The sequence below is a fragment of the Hippocampus comes genome, unplaced genomic scaffold, assembly GCF_001891065.2.
Source record: "Hippocampus comes isolate QL1 unplaced genomic scaffold, H_comes_QL1_v1.1 scaffold177, whole genome shotgun sequence".
Lineage (NCBI taxonomy): Eukaryota > Metazoa > Chordata > Actinopteri > Syngnathiformes > Syngnathidae > Hippocampus > Hippocampus comes.
In genome coordinates this window covers 693,718-712,492 of record NW_017806158.1, presented here as the reverse complement: position 1 = coordinate 712,492, position 18,775 = coordinate 693,718, and the positions used below count along the sequence as shown (strand labels likewise).

Sequence of the window (18,775 nt, the reverse complement as noted above, 5' to 3'; positions counted from 1 at the left end):
CAGGACAGTCTAACAAGCTAACTTTTTTTTTTTGTAGCTCATCTTCTGGCCAGGCCAAAATGTTCTGGCAGAGGCCACCGAGGATCATAAAGCTCCTTTCTCCATCCTTTGACGTGAAAGGGCATGAGTGTGAAACTTCCATCCGAGCACTCGGGGGCAGGGGGCTAAATATTTCAGGCTCACAGGGGTCGGGGTGCAGGTCAACAACAATGGGAACGACCTTACCAACAGTGAAAGAGGTGACTGACAATGTAAAGTGATTGAGCTGCCTGAACCTTTCGGAATTTAAGGTGTTGTGCTGCTACTGGCAAGGGTTTGTTTGAAATAATGTGAGCTAGATACATAATGTATGATTGCGTAAAAAACAAACCAAAAAACAATCCAAACATAGCCTTTAAATGAGAGTAAATATTTTCCTGAATAGCAAATAATGATGGAATAAATACGACATTAGTGATTCATGATTGTAAACTTGCAGTCTCGGGGCCAGTGGAACGAGTGAATTAAATAGCTTAGACACTCTCGCCATCACAAACAGTTAAGCCGGTCCCCTGTGACTGTGCCGGAGAGCACATCAATTATCTTGCTCACAAGCACAAGATAACTTCTTAACGTGGTTGCTGCTCAGAAGGAAGCCTCTGAATACTCGCCCAAGTGTACCCAGAGGAATTTAAAGCAATGTGTGCGCCCTGTGTGCTTTGGTAGTGACGTTTATTTAGTGTTGCACAGGGCTGGGAATGTGGAACCATTATGATTGTGCTGTAATGCAGGCTGAAAGCTCCACTTAGCACACCGTGAAGCCATCAATTCCCCAGTGAGTATGACCTAAAGGCTGTTTTGACATAACTGGACATTAAATGATAAAGGGGTGACAAATGGTACGCACTTTACTTTGCGGCGCGGGGCATTTGACAGCTTTTAAAAGGGGGGCCGTTGGCGATGTTTTGAGGTTATTGCAGTGGACGTCCACAGAAGAGATTGTTGACTTGTAGACACGCATTGACAAGCGCTAGATGAACTATGGAAGGTCTAGACTTACTTTCTGGAACAATTCATGAATACCCTGCAACTGCTGTTTTGCTAAACTATCATTAGCTGGGATCGGCCCCAGTACACCAGCGACCCGAGTGAGGATAAGTGGTTCGGAAAATGGATGGATGGCTGGACAAAAAAGCGGTGACTTAATTATTATTCATGATTTTAAATGAGTGAAACTCCTACCATCCAGTGAGAAATAACTGGTGGTGCTGAACAATAGAGGCAACAGAGGAACTATTGTCAAGAGGGAAGGAGGGATTGCAAAGGAGGAGGGATTTCAATTCCCATTGGCGTTTATTTAATGGGTCAGTAAATGAAAAACTCAGCAAGTCTTAATTGTACTTGCTACGTCATCGTCAGGGGAAGTGCACTTTTAATTTCAAGTATGTACTACCATTTCACAAGTGGCTTCCGAAACTCTCTGCCACCAGGGGGTTGATCAGCAGCAAACTCGAGCTGGAATCTGACTCAGCGGCAAAGGCTTACGAGTGTTCGTGAATGTTGTTTTTCGTCAGGGTTCGTGAAAACAAAAAACAAAAAAAAAGTTTTAAATATTGTAAGAATTTAGTTTCACTTCACGATTGTTTATTCATTGCGGCCAACCTACTGAAATTCACTTCCATAACAATTTGTCAGAATTTCCATATTTTATACACACACACACACACACACACACACACACACACACACACACACACACACACACACACTACATATAAAATACAGTCAAACTTCGTTACAATGTACCTCAAGGGACATAACGAATCTGTACCTTATAACGATAGTTCGTTGTAATCATTTCCAATAAAATGGCCACCAACTGCGATGTATAATACAGCATGAACATGTATAGATGTTAAAAACATGACCGTGTAATTAGAGTATAAAAATGTTCAATTAGAAATACGTGTATGTGAAGAAAAAAAATATTTTATAGGACATAAAACAAACTGTACTGTTCTGACGTCATCTCTGAACACATTCAGTCAGCAAATGTGAACCGCAATAGGCCACTGCCAGCGCGGCCGACGAAGCCAACTTTCGTCAATTCACGTAGGCTCGGCTGTCGTTGACCAGACATGTTTTCAGACCATGCCTGTGCCTCCGTCCGTGAGTCATAGCAGGAAGTACAACAATGTACCGAGGTGATCGATAGTGTTGTCAAACAACGGAGGGGAATCCCGCGTTGTACATTTTGTTCATAAGCAAGGTCGCGGCGGCAGTTAGTTTCCCGCGGTTCATCGTAAGGCAGAACTTTTCACCATTTTGTGAGAAAAATCTGGTCGTTATAATGAAGTTTACGTTAGCAAGGTGTTAGCTATGAGCAAAATCGGCAAATGAAAAATGAATTGTGTGAAATTGGGACTTTGAAATGTGAACGTTATAGTGGTGAAAACGTGAGCAAGGAACATCGAAACAATGTTCAACTGGATGTGTGAGACACAGATGTGCGCACGCACGCACGCACGCACGCACGCACGCACGCACGCACGCACGCACAGTCAATTCAAATGGCAGTTTTCTCTAACACGTAAATAATTGTTAGCCTAACAATTGTTCGAGAGATGACCACAGTGACCACAGTGCAGCAGGAGGCTCACAGAAAAGCCTGACATGTACACATCCATATGAATAGGGCTTTGTCTCAGATACGCGCACACACACACTTAGTGACAATATGATGGCTGCCTGTGCCGTAAAGCTGATAGGCATGGCGCCAAGCCATAGAACAACACAGATAACATCCTCATGATGGGGGGGAAAAAAACTGAAAAAGTGACAATATTCTCTTGGAGGAAATTAAACAGGAACAGAAGCAAATGGAACATAAAGATGCTGGATGTAAATTTGTCGATGGCCGACAGCGGGATGAGAATATACCGTACAACAGGGAATATCCACACTGTCAGCGATGCTGGAGAAGTACAAAATCATGTCCTCCAGATTTTGCAGGCTCAAACACAATTAGAGAGCATGTGAAAGTCGTATGCATGACTTCAGAGTGGTGCAAAATAGATGTGTACACCACAAATAAATAAGCAGAGCTCCTACCTCATGGATGACACCACTGGAGAGATGAGGCTTATAAAATACGATCATTTCAATTTAAAATAGCCACAAGGATAGCACAGCGGATTATGCAAGTGTGGCTTTAAGGGACTCGGTTGGGCATTAAGTCGGTGTTAAAAGGGCAAAAAACACTGTCAACTGTGTCTGGATTTACACAGCATGGTTCAAGTGACATAATTATACTTTAAATGTCCAATCTGGATATGTGTCATATGAGGAAAAAAAAAATACATGAAATCAGATGCCCTCTTTCACGAGAAGATTAAAAAAAAAATCCAATATGAATAGGATATGATTTAATGCCACTCCAGTGTAAATAGATCCGATCAATCTGATCATTTGAGCCAGACCTTGAAATAGTCCACTCTGTGACCCAAACAATAGGGCCCATAGACTAAGCAATCAGAACCGCAGTGAAACTCCAGCCTACAACTCACCAGCTTGTATGTAAAGCTATGAAAAGAGAAAACATGAAAGCCACAAAACTCAATGGGGTGCAGTCATGGGGGTGTCTCCTCATCTCTCCTGACACAGGGGTTTCTCTACATAAAGGGGGGTTGGGGGGAACTATGCTGCTGCCTCTAAAATACTCCCATCCCCCAAAACAAATACAGTGGGCCTGATACAGAGCGGGCCCCTGCTGGTGCCCCAACCCTATCTTTTGTCAGTGCCCCAGAACACACTGCCAAGCGTGATCAGGATGCAGTGACACTGATCAAACACTCGGACTTAAATGCAGTACAGCAAAATCTACTTCATCCAGACTGGTGATGGACTAAAACCAAGTTGCTTTGGCGAGTCAAAATTCCATTCAAAATGGAGAGCCAAGCACTCTTGATGCACCTATGTCAATAAATAAGATCCGTGAGCGTGCACAGGAAGAGTTCAGTCACATATGACTAACTCCCTCCAGTCAAGTCAGAAACTTCCTCATACCTCACTCATACCATCCGAAGCGAATTGCCAACGTTTAACAGCAGTGCCAGGTTCATTGCAAGAGCCAGCGACTCTCTCATTGAACTTAAAGGTGTTTGAGAAAGTCTATTTAATCACACAGCGTAAACTTGAAATCCACCATAAGAAAGAGGTAGACTAATGAATGACGTACGACTAAACTGATCAAAGTAAAATGCCAAATAGCAGACACTTGAAGGTAAGTGTGACATTAACAAAATGGCCTAAATGGCTTCAATGCTTCCATGTTTTGGGTTTTTTTTGGGGGGGTCATGATAAAATTCAGCTTGATAAAAAGTAATTGAGTCAATTATTGACCATTCATCAATGAAATCTCTTGTACAGAAAATAAAAAGAATTACACCTATTGTATACTTAAACAGAAGACAGACTTCATTTTCGAAACATTGCCAGTGCTAATGCTAGCAGTCAACATAACATCTATTATCAGGCTAACAGAAAATCAGTATTGTGTTCTGGGACTGATATTCCTTCAAATGACAAATTTTCAATGCATGAAAAGCATTTTTTTTTGTCTCAATTAGTTTGATTGCCAGCGACAGTTTTAAATGTACTTCTTAGGAATTAAGTGGAACTGCATTGACCAAAACGTAGCGTGCCTACCAGTCATGGCTCTTAAGTCGGTCCACATGCTGAGAGCACTTTCTGTCTCAGGCAATCAACTCCCAAATGTGAGTTGGAATTTTACTTTTTGGGTGTTGATTATGGCATCTGCACAATACACTCAATATCATGTATACACTTACATTATATTGCTCCAGATCGACTACCTTTGTTTGTTCTACTTACACATCCTCAAGATGATGCGCCAGAGATTTCGTTGCCCCACAAATCCCAACCCGAAAAAGCGGCAAGTGTCAATGTTTAGTTTGCTTTGTGCATTTCATGGCCAAATCATTCTTCATTCAGAGGCAGGAACACATTCACATGATATCAATGAAACGATCTGTTTACTGCTGAAAGCCCCGGAGAATATGGCCAGAGACAGTGAGTACTTTGTAATATCTGCTAAAGCGTCCATTCCTTTTCAAACACATTTGTGGCATCCCTTCTTTTTAAAACGCTCTAATTCTGCCAAAAGCATTCCCGCTAGCCAGAATGAAGAGATGCTGAGAATGTTTCGATACCGTCTGTCTCTTCCTGTCCTCTGTGTGAAGAGGGAGACACTCAAGCAGGACATCAAGATAAGAATGCCGCTGACAGATAAGATGGATAATCCCTTTTTGTCTTCTCGACATTTTATCTTGGCCCAGACGGACAGCCAAACCAGATCTTCCAGAGCTGGAGTCTCTGCTTCATTCAGAGATTCTTGAAGGCAAAAGTAGTAAACACACCTGGGTAATGAACCCTGTAGGACGCCACAGGCGAAGACTGTCAGTTGTTGTTACAGCTTAACAGGGGGCCCCCCCGGGTTTTATTCATGCCTCCAGCTCTCACACTCGGCGTAGACACAAGGAGGAGGTGCAAAACGAGAACGCCACATACAACGTTAAGTGACAAGATGCAATTGGGAACGTTAAAAATAACCCTGCTGAACTAGTTAAGATATCCCCAAACAAAGTGGCAATCCAGTAAGCCACGGCACACAAGGATAACATGTATTCTACGCACCTCTCAGATGTGCACGAGGTGATTTGTTTCAGAGAAATAAGGATGAGGAAGAGTCTGAAGAAGTCTGGAAAATGGAGATAAAAGCACTAAGCCCATTTTGATGGAGAACCCTGATCCTCTAAGTCTGTCATTTTAGCTTCACAACAAACTACCTGAGAGCAGACTTTTAATAAATATCGAAATTCAGAATATTGCTCATCAACAGTAAATCAGAGATTCCACCCAATTCAAACTTTTATTTACATTCTGAATGGATGAAGTGACTGGGGAAAGGGAACTCTTGGCTTCTCTTGCTTAGGCTGCTGTCTCGTAACCTGACCCCACCAGATAAGAGGAACAAAACAGATGAAGAGATGGAGATCATGGAGGGCAATCCTTCATTTTCATCGTCAGACGGACAAACAACGGAATTAAAACGATAATGTCAACATTACGACTGTCTGTTTTATGTGTTGTGTTGTATTATTTTGTCATTTTATATTAAGTGTTCTTTTGATGGCGGCGCGGGCACCCGCAGCGGCTCCTCTTGTTGTCTGTTTAAGAGGGAGGAAATTTCATACAACACATTTGACAATAAAGTTGTACTTGATACTTGATTACTACCTGCCACACAAGTTTCTTCCCAGGTGACTTACCAGAATCAAAATCAGTTTTTACTGGCCAAATATGTAACCACACACACACAAGGAATTCGTTCACGATAGCATGAGGCACTGCAGCATGACAGCAAACAACCACGATCACAAAATATAAATTTAAAACATAAATACACACTTCCATTTCGGGAGAGTCATTGATAATGACATCTAGAATGGTGCAACCGTTCGGGAGTAGCGTAGCCTGAGGCTGCTGAAAGGCTTTTCTGAGTCAGACTGCCAAGCATGCAGAAAGTCTAAACGACTCCCAATTATTATCCATTTGTTCTTCTTAACGCTAATAAGAAACATCATTGTTTTCCATTTAGCCTCTCAATTATCAAACATGAATTCACTTTCGCGTGTCCCTGTTGACGGCAAGCACGTGTACAAGCACACTGAACGGTGGGAAGAGGGACCGAGTCCGATGGCGAATAGCGGAATTTCTGCACGTCAGAATAAGCATTTCAAACGTTTTGGGGGAAAAAAATCTCTGAACAACGTTGTTCCTTTAGAAATACTGTACGGCAAACACCAACAGCTAAACATCAACCGTTAGGTGAAAATTTGACTGCACAGCGAAACGCGGGAGTTGCGTCAGTGGTGACGATGCTACTGGGTCAACCTTTGCTGGTGGAAAATGACGCTGCTTCGAAAGGCCAGTGTGGTTGATAGTTATTGTGAGTAATGACATCATCATTTATGATCAACAATCATATGCAATTAAGGGTAATTTGAGCAAATGTGTTATTTCAGAAGGCATGGCAACTTTATTTACACAGCACATTTCATAAGCAAGGCAGCTCAATGCGCTTCTGATGTTTAGAAGTGTGCATGAAAATGGACCCCAGAAGTACCTCTCCCATTTCAAAAAGGTTGGCGGTCCTTGCTTGTTGAGAGCATTCCACTCCCTACTCTGTCGAGCAGACTTTCCGAGGGCTTCCATTTTTGCAGCCGCCACTGTCCGATCAGGACTAGTGTGTCACATGGTTTGTTGTGATTCTGTTTTATTTGTGGCGTGACAAGAAACTGAAACAGGGGCGAAAGTACCAAGTTCTCAAATCTATCAAATGACTTGGACCAGAGAATGAACTATAGGCGTGAACTAACAAAGTGGCATCCTGAGGCGTTGTTGTCAGATAGCGACTTGTTCACAACTGCTGGTGCCTCAAGAACCACTGCAGCAGAATTGCCAACATTGTTCCCGCTCATTAGAACAGCAGCACTTTTTCGATATTGTGCAATGTGACGATATCCAAAACAAGAATATCATAAAAATGTTTCCTGGTTTAAAAAAGTGAGTCTCTCAACATTATGCCAATTTCACTACAAAGATGAAGTGTGCATTTAAATTGCTGTGGTTTGCGCACAGTTCCATTGCAATTCCCATCTCAGGCTTCAAATCTACAGCTTCACTGGCACAAGTGCAAAGGAACATATTAATGCATGTTAATGATGATAGAGGAAGAGGAACACCGCTAAATATGCTGTGGAGACCTGGTTGCAAAATAATTGCTGCGAATTTAAGTCAGACAACAGCTTGGCTTTCAGATCTGGAGTGGCTCCAAATGGGCAAACCCCCCCCCAAAAAAACTAAAGCATGAGAACACATGATGGCAAATCTTAAAGAGATTTTTATTTCACTATTTCTGAAGGGCAGAAGCCGTTTATGGTCTACTGTTAAGTCATGAAACCATTCCAGGCATTCGGCATGAGCCTTCCCTATTTTAATTACGGTTACTTCTACTTCTATTGTTACGACTGTGAAGTCATCTCTGAATTGGCAGCAAACAAAGGGAGAAAGAAGAAGTTGCAAACAGTGGAAGAAGATGAAGAAGAGGATGTGACGGAGAAGCGGACCAAAAAAAAAAAAAAAAAAAGTATACGCCAATCACACATATGTTACGATACTAGGAAATGCTGGATAAGGCAGCCGAGGTGACTGCAATATATTTTCTCACCCACAATTTGGACTTGGGCATACGTTGGGTGGTATTTATTTATTTATGCTGTTACAAAATGTCAATTTGGATAATTACCATACATGCAAAATCACGGTTGTTTTAATAATCTAATAAATAAAACAGTGCAGTGCTGGCATGCACGAAAAATGATTTGTTTTGGTACTACTTACGATTAATAACGTGCAAAAAGGTTTTTTGGGTTTTTTTTATACGTACGGGATTTACTGACTCTATCAAAACAGTATACCTTGCTAATGAAATGTTGGGGGGGGGGGGCGAGGCCTTAAGACTCCTGCGCGTTGTTAACAGTTTAGACTCTGTATTACACTTGGGTCAACGATGGGAAAGAGGCTGCTGAGTCACCCAATTACTGAGCCCTATACTGCATATATTATAAAAGGGCTGCAGCGGGGAAAAAGGATGGCCAGCCATTTTAAAGACTTTTTTTTTTATGCTTTGGAACAGCTCCTAGTGATTGATCCCTCCCTCGGCTGCCAAACAAGAATTACACACAAACTGGCATTTTTAACGTGGCCAATGGGGTCGCAGAATTCAGGCATGCACACCTCGATGCTGAAAAGCTGACACATGCGTCTGAGCTGTCCTCAACAGACCAAATAAGTGTTAGTTTGCTAAAAAGGTCAATAACTGAGATTGCGCCCGAGCCGAAATTTAAATCGTCTATTGTGTTGAATAATGTACAATTTACAGCCGAGCGTCTGAAAAGAAAACGGACAAAATGTCAGGAATCGCTGAGATGAACAATTTTTTTACGAAAAGGAGATTTCAGACAGATAGTCGGCAAAAGGGGTCACTGCGATATCCCTCGGAAGGATATGAAATGAACACAAACAAACCAACTGACAGTCAAACAAACGAAAAGGAAAGCCGACGGATCCAGATCTTGTGTGTCTCAACACTTTTGTCCACGGTGCTTGTCATGTGACTTGGTGATTAAAACAAAATCCCACCAAGACAAATTAAGGGAGACTCAACAGACATTATTTGCCTTTCTCCGTGTTCACAGTGAACAATGTGTCATGCTTTTTAATGAGCTAGGTGCGCTAAAAACGTCTCCCTCAACAGCTGCTTTACCCACTCCTCCACTCCTCCTCCTCCTCTCAACCGCCCCCCGACCTTCTTCTAGCCGCCCTGTCAGAGGCACAATATTTTTCAAGATTAGACAAACAATTAACTCTAATGTTCTTAGAAAGGAGAGCTCGGGTTTATTGCTGGCGGAGACAATGCAATTATCTTGCCGCAACTCCGCTCTGAGAAGGTTCTGCCTGGACATTCGCCGATAATGTGACATGAACGACAACACGCGAGGCTTGTCCGCAAAATAATTTTGTACAAAGAGAGTTGGAACTCGCAGCAATAGATAGGCTGTCAGAACACATTGTCAAGTCTGTAGCATATGATGATGTTTTTTTTCTCTCGCTCTCTAAAGCCGAGCCCCACTTTTTAAACGCATGCATGACAGCTAAACTGACAGACAGGTTTGACTTTGAGATTGTGCACAACTGTGCCAACACATCCCTCACAGGTTCAGATTCACCTTATAAGAGTTAAAACACTTACCGCCATAAAATTTCAACGCAAGACCACGTCACAAAAATTTGCCATTAAACACAATTAACAGAGTGTGCTATAAATTAGAATGAGAATCTCAACAATCGGTGAGATCTGTGAAATTACGATTCCGAACCATAAATTCTGGACACGCCGCCACTCTGCCAATGGACAGTAATTAATGTAAAAATGAGAGTTTGTACACACAGCTAACGTTTGGTATTATTTATCAAGTAATATCAAAAAACCGTGTATTTGTACTTTTTAATAACAGTAAAATAAAATTGGATATTTCATAGAAAAGTGACTGAGCTAGCGGGAGGAGCATCATACATTCTTGTGTGCCCAGGTTTTTTTTTTTTAATAGAATTTTGTTGTATTGCAGCATGTAATTATCTGAGATTAATTTTCCATCTGAAGGCTTCAAAAAAAAAAAAAAATACCCACAGGTCTTTCTGCGCTCCTTGTCGATGAAAAATAAATACATTTTTTGCTGTTAACTTGGCTGCTGTCCGCCATGTTTTGTAGCATTGTAAGATACTGTACTGAATATGGCTGACATCGTTTACCTCATCTCTTTCCTTTTCTGTGTTGCAGCCTCTTCGGTGGTTTGTGTCTTCTCTGTTTGCTTTTTGTTGCAGCATGCACTCAGAGGGTGGCGCCGAAAAACAATGACACGTGCTAACCATTTTATTGCAGTTTAACAGCAACCCGCTTTATGCGTAGTGCATCATGAGTAGTTGCAGTCAAGGTAGAAATTAGGGATGCACGATCAGCTAAAGCAAGATTTCAATGGGTTGTTTTTCGCGATGATTTTAACAACGGACATATTCGTAGAGTACAAAAAAAAAAATTGGAAGAGTTTGGAAAGCGCTATCTGTGGGGGTTGGAGATGCTGGCCATCAAGTGGCTAAGTGATGAATGTGCGATGCGGGTATACATCACCCTTGGAGAAGCGTGGCAAGATAACCGATGGACTCAGGGGTGGAGATGGGGGGGTGGGTGGCTGGCACATTCAGCAATGCAATGACCTTGTGTAAACGGATATGTTACAAGGATAAGGGAGAGGGAAAAGTCATCCTTTTTGACCCAGTTGTCCAAACGTTAGAGGACTGAGACGTGCAATGTAAAACATTCTGTCAAATACTCACCACTATTACATACGGCGCATTTGTTTTTGAGCATCAACTAATGTGTGCCATGAAGATCACATGACCACAAAACTAATTACCAGATTTTAAAAAAATTATAACAATACGTGGATTTATATGCGACTAGACAATATTGCCGGCAGGGTGCTATAGCCTAGATGGCAGACAACACAGGACTTGGATGTGCGTTGTATCTGTCAATGTCACACTGACAGCAAACAAGGAATTAAAGGCAAATCTTTCCAATATCTTCCCACAAGAATGCTTTGGCAGCATCCCAGAAGGAGGTTTTACTCCCAACCTGTCAGAACGGAATGGGCTATGAATACAGAATGGCTGCTCAGCCATTAACTGAACCAGGAAACAAGTACTACTATTAATCAATTCAATTAATTTTGTAGTAGGAAGCAATTTTACTCACCGAATAAAACTGAAATGAAATGGAGGGGAAACAGAGAAAGGGAAAAGGTAGTGTGGGGGCATGAACAGCAGGATTTCACATTCCCATATCGTTTAACAGGAGTTGGCACTGGGCTCATAAGGCACAAGCCCGCTAAAATATTAAGGGCCAGGGACAGTGAATATTCATGCGGGATCGCCCCCATCCTCAGATTGTAGAGGACGGAGCAGTGCTCCCGAGTGTAATCTAATTCCACATGTTCCTGCTTCATTTTCAAGGACAGGGTGAGAGCGAGCGGCTGCTTCTGTGCAACCGGTTTCAGGAGGGAAGTAATAGCTGTGGACGGCTGGGTTGCGACCGCTGAATGTGACCTGAAGTCATTACGAGCTGTAGAGGGGCCAATGACAATGACGAAGGCTGTCATCTTCAGGCTTCGACCAATCTTTGTTGTCCCACCTATGAACCTCGATAGGCTCTATTACATTACAAATTCACCTGTCATTTGAAAAAAAAATGGCCAGTTATTCTGCTCGTAAAATAAATAAATCCTGATCACACGTGTTGCTCAAAAAAAAAAAAAATACCCACAGGTCTTTCTGCGCTCCTTGTCGATGAAAAATAAATACATTTTTTGCTGTTAACTTGGCTGCTGTCCGCCATGTTTTGTAGCATTGTAAGATACTGTACTGAATATGGCTGACATCGTTTACCTCATCTCTTTCCTTTTCTGTGTTGCAGCCTCTTCGGTGGTTTGTGTCTTCTCTGTTTGCTTTTTGTTGCAGCATGCACTCAGAGGGTGGCGCCGAAAAACAATGACACGTGCTAACCATTTTATTGCAGTTTAACAGCAACCCGCTTTATGCGTAGTGCATCATGAGTAGTTGCAGTCAAGGTAGAAATTAGGGATGCACGATCAGCTAAAGCAAGATTTCAATGGGTTGTTTTTCGCGATGATTTTAACAACGGACATATTCGTAGAGTACAAAAAAAAAAATTGGAAGAGTTTGGAAAGCGCTATCTGTGGGGGTTGGAGATGCTGGCCATCAAGTGGCTAAGTGATGAATGTGCGATGCGGGTATACATCACCCTTGGAGAAGCGTGGCAAGATAACCGATGGACTCAGGGGTGGAGTGAGGGGGGGTGGGTGGCTGGCACATTCAGCAATGCAATGACCTTGTGTAAACGGATATGTTACAAGGATAAGGGAGAGGGAAAAGTCATCCTTTTTGACCCAGTTGTCCAAACGTTAGAGGACTGAGACGTGCAATGTAAAACATTCTGTCAAATACTCACCACTATTACATACGGCGCATTTGTTTTTGAGCATCAACTAATGTGTGCCATGAAGATCACATGACCACAAAACTAATTACCAGATTTTAAAAAAATTATAACAATACGTGGATTTATATGCGACTAGACAATATTGCCGGCAGGGTGCTATAGCCTAGATGGCAGACAACACAGGACTTGGATGTGCGTTGTATCTGTCAATGTCACACTGACAGCAAACAAGGAATTAAAGGCAAATCTTTCCAATATCTTCCCACAAGAATGCTTTGGCAGCATCCCAGAAGGAGGTTTTACTCCCAACCTGTCAGAACGGAATGGGCTATGAATACAGAATGGCTGCTCAGCCATTAACTGAACCAGGAAACAAGTACTACTATTAATCAATTCAATTAATTTTGTAGTAGGAAGCAATTTTACTCACCGAATAAAACTGAAATGAAATGGAGGGGAAACAGAGAAAGGGAAAAGGTAGTGTGGGGGCATGAACAGCAGGATTTCACATTCCCATATCGTTTAACAGGAGTTGGCACTGGGCTCATAAGGCACAAGCCCGCTAAAATATTAAGGGCCAGGGACAGTGAATATTCATGCGGGATCGCCCCCATCCTCAGATTGTAGAGGACGGAGCAGTGCTCCCGAGTGTAATCTAATTCCACATGTTCCTGCTTCATTTTCAAGGACAGGGTGAGAGCGAGCGGCTGGTTCTGTGCAACCGGGTTCAGGAGGGAAGTAATAGCTGTGGACGGCTGGGTTGCGACCGCTGAATGTGACCTGAAGTCATTACGAGCTGTAGAGGGGCCAATGACAATGACGAAGGCTGTCATCTTCAGGCTTCGACCAATCTTTGTTGTCCCACCTATGAACCTCGATAGGCTCTATTACATTACAAATTCACCTGTCATTTGAAAAAAAATGGCCAGTTATTCTGCTCGTAAAATAAATAAATCCTGATCACACGTGTTGCTGCGTTAAGCTATTAGTAGCATCCACAACATTCAGCGTTTAAAATAACAGGGTTGCTTATTTCTCGCTAAACAGAAATGTGGATGTCAAGGACGAGAGTGGCTTTGTGACAAACAACATGTATGCGCATACACAAAGTGCATTCACAGAATCGGCGTGCGCGCGCGCGCGTGTGTGTGTGTGTGTGTGTGTGTGTGTGTGTGTGTGTGTGTGTGTTTTCAAAAGGTAACTACGCAACCGGCTCTTGGCCACAACCTTCAGTTACACTCTTATCAGGTAACTGCACTCTCCACGCTAGCTCTGTTTCCTCAGGTTTCTGTTTCCCCCCAATGTCAGTGACATTGTTCTAGTATTGACCTAAAGAGCTAGTGGTCAACATGGTGGGGACAGCAAATACTGTAATAGGGGAAATGAAGGCCAGGTGTGTTTCAAAACGGTGGGAACAAATGTCTAACTGTTTGCATTAAGTGTTGGCACTGCTACTGATAGCATAGTAGATTCTGGGTGAGGTTACACCAGCAGAAGTTAAGACAAAAATACAAAAAACACCAATTAACCCTTTATAGGGACAGCGGTTACTACAGCGGACAGCTTTACAATACATTCTTATTTTAGAACACTTCATTTAGGTCACAAGTGAGCTGAGTTTTTTTGCTAAAAGCGTTATACATGCGAGCTAAAAGCAGTATACATGCTAGCTAAAAGCGATATACATTCTGGACTGATCATTCGCAGATCACTGGGCACATTAAGGAATAAAATTAGACTAGTATTAACCTTTCACACACACAATCGCAGCCATGGACAATATGGAGGATTCAATCATCTGTCAATGTAATGTGCCAGAGTTTGTAAACATGGAAGGAAGCCGGTGTACCTGAAGAAAATCTACACACAAAAAGAGACACAAACACACAAAGTCCACACGGGAAGGCCTAAAGCTGATGAAGAAAATTTCGTGAAACGTCCATTCCTAATAGCCGAGATATTTATGCAACATTTTTGGGGGCGGTTTTGTTTCACTTTATAGTCCCGTCCAATACATTCGTCAAAGCGCTCCAAGAAAATAGAGCAGAAATGCACTTCCTTGTTATTTCATCATTAAAGAGCAGTTCACAGATATGATTTACTCCTGAAGACAAAACTGTCAAAAGAATGCTACCAGTCCGACAGATACTGTTCTTGACTGCTGAAGTGGAACATTGCCCAAATGATGAGGCCACGCCGCCATTAGGGTGATAATGAGCCCAAACTAGCACGCACACATACAATGTGAGCCATGAGACAATAGAAGTGTAAAAAAAAACAAAACAAAACAAACATTCATTGTTTTACACTCCATGTCCCACAATCTCAAGTATTTCTTTATTCCATGACGGCTCTAACGCTAATAAGCAAATGCCATCATTGCTCTCTCACATCTCTCTCAACTCGAAAGACATTTCAATAAATGTTCACAAGAAAACATAGTGAAACAAAAACACAATCCCGCTTCAGTTACTGTTTAGGTTGGGAGGAGTTTGTATTGTGAGTTTCAATGTAAATTCCAGGACATTCAACACACCCATGTACTTATCTGCAACACATTATGTGGTGCTAAAGCAACATATACACAGACAGACAAAAAAAGCAGGGTATGTAAGTTAACAATCAACAGTAAAATATTCAAACTTAACGACATGCATTTATCAAAAATAAACTGTCCGAAATAAATATCGTGACTTTCGATTCACTGGCTTTCATCAACAGTCTTGAGTAAAGCTCACAATGTCTCTCCTCTTTCATTTATAACTGCTTCAAACATCAAGGCATATAAGGTAAGATAAGAAAGATATGAAAACCTTTATTTGTCTCACAATGGAGAAATTCCATGTTTTATATTGTGTTCTGTTCTATTTCTTTTTATTTTATGTTCAATGTTCTGTAAAGCGCTTTGTTACAACTGCAACAATTGTGAAAGAGCTATATCAATAAAGATATGTATTCTAATGTATACCAAGTAGCCAATAACAACTGCTTCCAATGTTTTGTTCCACTATTTGCCAGAGCGAGTACTTTGAAGTTCTGGAAGCAAAAGATGAAAGAGCCCCTCCAGCCACTGTTAACCAGCCGAGGACACATCAACGTGTACATTAGTGGATCGTTTACATTTTGCCATATTAAATTCATGATCTAAGTATAATACCTAATTCATTGTAAATTGTTGAGACAATTCGACTCACGTGTAGTTGGACGCTTTCTTTTTTCCTGCTACGTTAGCTTTGTAAAACTGACCTTGGATCAGAATTGGCCCTCGTTGTGCATTTTCCTCTAAAATGTTTTTACTATTATTATTTTATATCCACCCAATAAGTCCTGTGTATACCTTACTACTTACTTGTGAAGGTCGTAAGAATACAACAAAGTTATCAGCACTTGAATTGATTTCAACAAAGCAAGTGTCCAGTTTCGAGCCACCGGTTTGGCGTTCCAAAAACACGACGAGGCTGACCACTCGCATGGGAAAAAAACGCTTGCTGCCGGAAAAATATCGTCGGAATCAAAGTAGCGTTTAATGGGGGAAAACTTACCCCCCAAAATGCTGAGGAACAAACAGCAGAAGCAGGCGTTCGGTAGCTCCATCCCCGTTGCAGTTTAGTTTCAGTCGAAGTCCTTTCCGCGAAACTTTGCTCAGGAAAACTTGTGGTGTGTTTGAAGAGGGAAAGGCGGTAGCAGAGCTCTCGCCAAGCATCCAGACCAGTCCGCTCCTCCTCCTCTCTGCAGGTGCACAGGGAGCCGCAGGGTGTCACGTGACCTACGGACAGTCTCAACTTGATATAATACCGCCATCTGGCGGTAGACGGCGTTATTGCGATATGCAATTCGAACGAAAAGAATTGTCCCCGAACACTTACAACCCCTAAGAGGTCGAAACGACCTCAAAGCTCAAAGTATCATGTGTTACTACAGGATTTAATTCAAAGAATATATTTGAATTACAGGGTACAGTAAACAAATGCAATATTTTTTTTTTTTAAAAACACCCTGTTCTGTATATTTAATGGACGAACATAAGTCTTTTGTAACATCCATATAAATTCTTTAAATTCTGTCAAATGCTTTTGTTACAGCTGTAGCTGTTGTGAAAGCACTATAAAAATAAAGCTATATTGTATTTATTGTAAATTGTAAAGCGACAGAGGATATGAAGAATAATATGGCACAAACCTTTTGTCCCTGGACACTTTGAGCAGTTTTCTCTGTGCCCTCCTCAACTCCTCTTGGAAGCATTCGTGTTCCTAGTGGGGTAAAAAAAAAAAATATATATATATATATATATATATATATATATATTTTTTTACACTTCCCAAGTTTCCAGATTCACACAGGAGTATCCTCTCTACCGCATGTTTACCGAGCAGTCATTTTCTCTCCCTTATGTCACGATTTTGCAGAAAACAGTTTCACTTACTGGGAATATTTGTCACTGTATCTGGCAACACTAGCCTGCTGGCACAGTATGCGGCCGTTAGGAGACTCTCACCGGCAATGATAGCCAAAAAGCTTTGATAATACAGTGCTCCTATTACATCCATGATTCTACCGGAAAAGCAGTTGGAAGTTTTTATATATAGGTATATGACTGCAGGATGCAGCATTCATACATGTTCATACATGACAGAGCTTTATATTCTCACAGGCTGAAGTGGACAAGAGCAGGAATGCACATACATGGAACTTTTGAGTGCTGACTGGTCAGTTTTCAGACACTAGTTGACAGAAAACGACAAGCCAAGTCAGGAAACAATATTGCAATGCTTACCTCCCTTCAATGATGTGGACACTGGACCTCTGCGGACCTCTATCTTTAAGGGAGTGGTGGGAACATGAAACTTCTTGGCTCAAAGTGACGATAGAGATCTCAGTGATGATAGAGATCTAAGCGATGAAGGGCACTAAGCTTCTATGTTAAGAGTTCAGGTTTGTATGGAGACTTCTAAAAGAGACATGACTTGCCTTCGTCCCCTCCTCTCGTCATTCACCGCAACGGTACAATTAGTGACCCCGATGTGAGCAAAAAAATGACAGATTTAAATGCAAACATATACGTTGCAACGGTTAGCTTGCCCGATTTTTGACAACAGAACCCAGGTAACACAGCTTCTTGCACCCGGGCGCCAGCGAGTTGCGCGTGAATTTGGACTCACTCCATACGCCCTCGGCGGCCAGCAACAGAATGGTGACCTGGAAATTGGGACAGCACCGACAGCAGCAAAGGCAAAAAAACCCCAGATTCTTGTGAAATTTCAGCCGCTGAAGCCAGCTTCACTTTGGAACATGAATCTTAGTAGACTGTTCAATAATGAGTGGACCCACAAGAAAATTCACATGAAAACTTCTATTTTAGTTTTGACGTTGATATTTTGGTCAAAAGTCTATTCGTAATTAAAAAAAAATGATTACAGTACTTTCAAAATTAAAAGTTTTTATTTGACTCCAATTCCAACATTTTTTTTTTTACAATGAACATCAATAAATCATAAGTCATCTCTCAATCATTAATAGAATAGCTAACTTTTTCATCAGAAATTGACAACGCATAAAATACATGCGTTGAAAATTGCTGTACAAAGAAGCAGGCTACTTCCTGCCTCATGGAGGATGTGACTGGACTTGAGTTGTCACCAGCCAATATATGGACAATTGCACTGAAGAGGGCCATTCAAGTCCAGCAGAGATTTGAACCAAGGACTTCTCAAGCAAAACAGAACAGTTGGCGTACCCTGTATTAATTTTCTGCAGACAAAACCTGATACAATGAGCTGTAAATGTAAGTGCGTCGTTCGTCCAATAGATGGCAGCATGCACACTTGCTCTATGGTACCCCCCCCTCCCCGCTCACACCCCCCATACAGGTTTTGCATAATGGTGAACGTATGTATTGGGAGTCGAACGAAAATAACTGCCTGTAAAGTAAACAATACTACATAAAATGTTAATATAAAGTCATAAACATTATATACCGTTTAGTTGGCTTGGACTGAACTTGGCCGGAGTGATTTAAATGAGGGCGACCTTCACATTAGGTCTACTCCATTGCCTTCTGCAATTATTTTTCCCGTT

General features: G+C 41.7%; 1 protein-coding gene across 1 annotated transcript in view; it reads right to left on the bottom strand.

The window, feature by feature from the left end:
• cxadr (CXADR Ig-like cell adhesion molecule) overlaps positions 1-17,519 on the bottom strand; it is a 43,571-nt gene extending 26,052 nt beyond the window's left edge. The window contains exons 1-2 of the mRNA XM_019895291.1: positions 17,475-17,519; positions 16,243-16,429 (exon numbers count right to left, since the gene is read on the bottom strand). Coding sequence (XP_019750850.1) covers positions 16,243-16,294 — 52 coding nt within the window. The 5' untranslated portion in view covers positions 16,295-16,429; positions 17,475-17,519. The remainder of the gene's footprint in view (positions 1-16,242; positions 16,430-17,474) is intronic.
• Positions 17,520-18,775: the final 1,256 nt, after the last annotated feature.